The sequence below is a fragment of the Lygodium microphyllum genome, chromosome 15, assembly GCF_053477565.2.
Source record: "Lygodium microphyllum isolate KBCC chromosome 15, Lygodium_microphyllum_v1.1.10, whole genome shotgun sequence".
NCBI classification, from domain to species: Eukaryota; Viridiplantae; Streptophyta; class Polypodiopsida; order Schizaeales; family Lygodiaceae; genus Lygodium; species Lygodium microphyllum.
In genome coordinates this window covers 29,674,647-29,680,002 of record NC_141149.1, presented here as the reverse complement: position 1 = coordinate 29,680,002, position 5,356 = coordinate 29,674,647, and the positions used below count along the sequence as shown (strand labels likewise).

The 5,356-nt window shown below is 50.4% G+C and overlaps 1 protein-coding gene across 2 annotated transcripts; it reads left to right on the top strand.

Annotated features, from left to right (window-relative positions):
* The first annotated feature begins 1,149 nt into the window (after positions 1-1,149).
* Positions 1,150-4,723, top strand: LOC148024387 (uncharacterized). Of its 2 annotated transcripts, none has more exons than XM_087694034.1 (3): positions 1,150-2,684; positions 3,330-3,454; positions 3,923-4,723. In XM_087694034.1, the coding sequence occupies exons 1-3, from the start codon at positions 1,767-1,769 to the stop codon at positions 4,215-4,217; spliced, it is 1,338 nt and encodes a 445-aa protein (XP_087550160.1). In that variant the 5' UTR covers positions 1,150-1,766; the 3' UTR covers positions 4,218-4,723. The 2 variants fall into 2 exon arrangements, with proteins under 2 accessions (XP_087550160.1, XP_087550161.1); XM_087694035.1 differs by having other exon boundaries at positions 1,156-2,684; positions 3,375-3,454.
* Positions 4,724-5,356: the final 633 nt, after the last annotated feature.

Sequence of the window (5,356 nt, the reverse complement as noted above, 5' to 3'; positions counted from 1 at the left end):
ATCGATTGGTAAAAACAAATGCAAGTTCCCAAAGCAACCGGTTTTGCTATTCAAAATCTGTATACAATACCGGTTTTATAAATTGAAACACTGGGAAATTTCGCCCTTGTCTTAAAAGGCACGACGAAATTCCAGTAGGCATTCTAGAATTCCAGCTGGTACAAGAACACTATACCATGGACCATGGCCAGTTTTCACTAATGCTAAATTTTAGAGAATAAATAAAAGGGAAGATTATGCTACCAAAGTTTGACTGGGGGTTTGACCGGAGGGAAGGGAGGTTGAATGTTGTGTGTGTTGGGGTGCGTCTGGTGTGAAGGGTCCTAAAGGGGGGCACACACAATAATGAGGGGGTGGCTACTAGGCCAGTCACAGAAAGAGAGGGAGAAGGGAGGGGGGTGGGGGGTTTAGGAGGGCAGGGAACAGACGTTTTATTCTGAAAGGGGCTCGTGTCTTGGTGGGCTTATTAGGAAGGGCGGGGTCCACCCCGCCCACTCCTAATGATGATGAATGCCTGCTGCACGCCACGTTCCAGGCCGCGCCACGTGGGCCGGCGTGGATGGCTCCTGCAGCCTGCTAATCATCGGCATGATCGCAGGCCCGGTCCCCCGCAAGGGGGACACGCTGACGTGGCGGGCCTTCCGCCGGGGAGCATGACTCATAAAGGCCCCCCCGGCGCGATCATTTGCTATGTCGGCTGTGGGCCCCGCCTCCGACTTTCACGTGGGCCGGGCCCGGCCGACGTGGTGCCACGTCGGACCTTCGCGCAGGCTCGGGCCAGCCGGTTGCCCGCGCTCGGGCACGGGCTACCGCCGGCGAGTCGGTTGACCGCTCTGAATTTTTATTCAAAGGGAGGAAAGGAATAGCTGTTCAAAGGGAGGAAAGATATAGCTGATGATGATGATGATGATGATGGTGGTGGTGGTGGTGGTGGTGCGAATCGTGCGACAATAATGAGGCCCTAGTAGACTTTCTGGACGAGAGGGGTATAATTAGGCCTACGTAATCGGCATCTTAATCTGCCGGGTTAGGGTTTAGGGGCCAAATAATTGCATTAATCCACCGGAGCCATGGAAACATTTTAAAAGAAAAAGAAAAAAAGCCAGGTTTGTTTGTTTGTCTCCCGTGCTTCAGACTTCTATATTCCCAATTATTATGCCATCGCTTCTTCCTATATAGCGTTGTTCTGTAAGGTAGAGCATCTCTTCCTCGTCCAAATCCCTCGTATTATGTCTCTTTGGTATTCACAGTAGCGCAGCCTTGACCAGCCCTCCTCTCTCCAGACTCACCTCCCCCCCCCCCCCCCCACCCCTTCTCTCTCTGGCTCCGTCTCTCTATCTATCATTCCATTCGGTCTGTTCTCCTCTTCTATCGGCGGCCATTCTCTACCTCCATATCTTTGTGCCTTCCGTTTTTCTATACCGTGTGGGGTCGAGGATGGTATTATATGCAGGGTGATTGATTGCCTCGCCTCCCATATCCGATCTATCTATCTATCTCTCTCTCTCTCTCTCTCTCTCTCTCTCTTCCCCGTTGGGATTTCCAAGGGCTAGCACTGTTGGACCTTCCGACGCCACTTCTAGTTCTCTCAGCTGCCTTCTCTTGTGCTCCATCGAAAACGATACTGCCTGGCGGTGCCTCATTTAAGCCACACCAGTCTCGCCACTATAGATCACACACAGTACTGATCTCTCCTTCTTCTGCTTCTTCTTCCTCTTCTTCTTCTTCTCCTTACAGCGCAGACTTGACCTTCCCCATACAGCCTTATGCAGACCTGCTCCGACCCCAAAGAGCCAATCATGAGTCTCCACCCGCCTTGCAATACCACTCTCGGCCTCGGCCTCTCCTCCACCCCGGCTGCCTCGGCGTCGTCTGTCAGAAACTGCACGGGGCCCTCTGCTCCAGCAGCAACTCCCCCATCCACCAAGAACAATAGCATGCTGCAGCCGGCGCCTCCTGTGTACGCAACCCCTTTCCCTTACAATTACACTGCAGCGATGGCGCCGTTCCAGCTTCACAGATTCGAGCAGGTCGATCATATCAGCAGCAGCGGCACCAGTGGCGGCTATGGCGTCTGCAGTACTACGAGGCAGGCCGCGCCTGTGCAGCTGGAGCTGCTACCGCTGCGGCCGACACATGCTGTAACTCCTACAGCTTCTGCAGCTCCTCCTCCACAATATAATCCTCACGCAGCCGCCATCAATCCTTTCGTCAGCTGGCAGCAGCAGCAAAGGACGGCGCCGCAGCTGCCTGCAACTACCATGAACATGCCGATGCAGATGATGATGAGCACTCATCTAGCTAATGCGAGCTCCATGGCTGCTGTGAGGAGCATCGATGTGAACCAGATCCCGCCTGTGGCTGAGGGGGATCAGGATGTGCAGGTGGCCGAGTCTTCGCCCAGTACGGCCGCGGGTCATGCAGGCTTCTCTTCCTTGGCGACGGAGGCGGCACTGTGCCGGACCAGCGGGGACACAGCGAGCGCCGGGACGACGCAGCTCCTGCCCAAGCGCGAGAGGGAGAAGCTCAGCTCTGATATCGAGCAGGACCGCACCTGCGAGGTCAGCTCCCGTGCCAGCGACGAAGAAGCCGAGGGCGGCGGCACCAGGAAGAAGCTCAGGCTCTCCAAGGAGCAGTCTTCACTTCTGGAGGAGAGCTTCAAGGAGCATCCCACCCTCAATCCTGTAAGCGTTTGTCTCATCATATCCTTCATCTGTAGTACTTACCAGTATTGTGTGGCAAGCAATCCCTGTATGACATATATGATATCATATCACATATATGTTATGTGCTTTAGCCTGGTTGCACAAGATGTTTTAGATGAATTCCCACTACAAATCCCACATTGCAAATTATAGCAACATCATGAGCTTCTGTGAGGGAGGGACTCCACGCCTAGCTAGGTGTGGTTGGGGACAAGGGGTTGCTGGCCCAGGCCCGGGGCTGGGGGGACTGGCAGCCCCCTGCTCCCAACCGCACTGGCTAGTTAGGTATGCGGTGCCTCCGAAACAGAAGCTCATGGTTTTGAACACGATAGGGAAAAATTAGGGAAAACAGCCCCTTCTCCCACATGTGAAAATGTCTATAACTTCTCAGTGAAGATGTCTAAAGCTTCTCATGTTGAAGCTAGTCATTCATTGCTTGTTCCGTAGTTGTTTCCTTAGAGGCTTCAACTTTAGGATGCTACAATATCCTCTATCTGATGGCGCCCCTTTGAGAGTGGAATTAGAGCCTCTATCTCAAGGGTGTACTTCACCTTCATATTGGATCCCCTTACCTAGGGCACCTTTGAGCTTAACATGGACGCCTCTAACTTAGTGTTTCATCAGAAATATGGGACTAGCTCCAACACAATCTCCCTTGATGCTGTGCAGAAGCAGAAGGCTGCGCTGGCAAAACAGTTGAATCTGCGGCCGCGGCAAGTAGAAGTGTGGTTCCAAAACAGAAGAGCAAGGTGAGCCAACTTCATACCTGCTGCCAACTCATTCAGTGTAGTCTGAGATTGGATTTATGTTATCCATGGAAGGAAGTTGTATGTCCAAAGTTCTTCCACTACAGAAAAGTTTGCATTATCACGTATTGTGATGGCTTGGCATTATGTACATATGTAGAAGCATAGTCATGGCAATATTGCATGTGGTATACTGTGTGTACGCGGGTGATCTGCATATGAAGATGAGGAGAGTTTTTCATGGCGTGGTGTTAGAGCATCATGTGATATGTATGTGTGTATGTAGACGCACATATAGATGAGTAGTCTTTCATGGAGTGGTTTTAGAGCATCATCTGATATGTCTTTGTGTGTGTACATGAATAGAGTCTCCCACGGAGTGCTTTTAGAGCATAGTGTGATATTTATATGGTGTTTGTCGATGAGTACAGTCTCTCATGGAGTGATACTAAAGACCAGTGCTACCTGCAGGACAAAGCTGAAGCAGACTGAGGTGGACTGTGAGCTATTGAAGAGGTGCTGTGAGTCACTGAAAGAGGAGAACCGGAGGCTGAAGAAGGAGGTGCAGGAGCTGAGGGCCATCAAGGTGGCGCCGCCGTGCGTCATAGCGCACGACCTCTACATGCCACTGCCGGCGGCCACCCTCACCATGTGCCCCTCCTGCGAGCGCCTCGCCACGCTGGCTGATAATGGCCGCACACTGGGCTTTGCCAAGCCCAATCCCTCTCACCACCAGGCCCTCTCACAGCCATCAGCAGCTTGTTAAGCAGGCTATGGTGGCAGGTTTACATCTTAGTACTCTTCAAGACCCAGGAGTACCTGAGGGCCTGATTATTTTTGAAGGGCTCCCTTGTCCTTCAAAATTGACAGGATTTTTTTTGTTTTGGACATGCAGTTGCTGCCTTCTTATACCCATCAAACTTTTAACAGGAATCTACAGCCACACATGAGAAAAGACACATGTGGGGGGAGGGGGGGGACTGGTTTACGCTTGTGCTAATCTAATCATCATTAGCCCAAAACCCAACACCCATAACAAATTAAGCCAAGTTAATCAAAACCAATGGCCCTTTTTAATTTTCCTGTAATCAGGACTGATCTCTCTCTCTCTCTCTCTCTATCTCTCTCTCTTCTGCTGTCTCTTTAATTACTTCTCTTACACGACTGCTCCTCCACCCCCGGCCCTTCTTGGAGGTTGCTTGTAATCACACAGCAATAGCGCCTTTGTAGATCAAGATGTCTAATGAACAAGCAGATCTTTATTAACTTCTAGTAGCTTTCTATTTATATATCTCACAGCTTTCATCACGACTCGTGGGCGCCTAATCATACCAATGCGGACTACGATAACTAGAATTTGAGACCGCCGGCCCTTTAGGGACGCCACAATATAGCAAGCTATCCTCGCTGATCCGATGTAATTACTGCAATTTATTCGGCCTATGCGTGCCATCAATCGATTCCATTTTCCAGTTGTTTTCCGTGTCATTTGAATATTGGCAATTCGTGCAACAACGGCGAGAACGGGGCTCCCCTGAACGACTGTTCTTCACAAAATGGTGAGAAATCAAACATTTTATGAGTGCAAACCCAAATGAATGGTGCCCGCGGTTCCCCTTGCGATCCTCCTGCCGCCTAGTAAGAACACATATTGGAGGTGCATTGCAAAAGACACGATTTAAGCTCCCACGTCAGATCTGAATAGTCGTGTTTTATTCATACACTATGATCATGTGAGCTTGGCTTGCCAATGATGCTCAGTTCTTTGTCTTGTTCTCAAGAAATTTGAACATAGAGGATTTACACATTGTAAATGTCCCACACATTTTATTTGTCTAATAACTCCACAAAAGGTAGAAATATTGTTAGTCATAGTACTTCTCCATACATGCCCATCAAATCTGA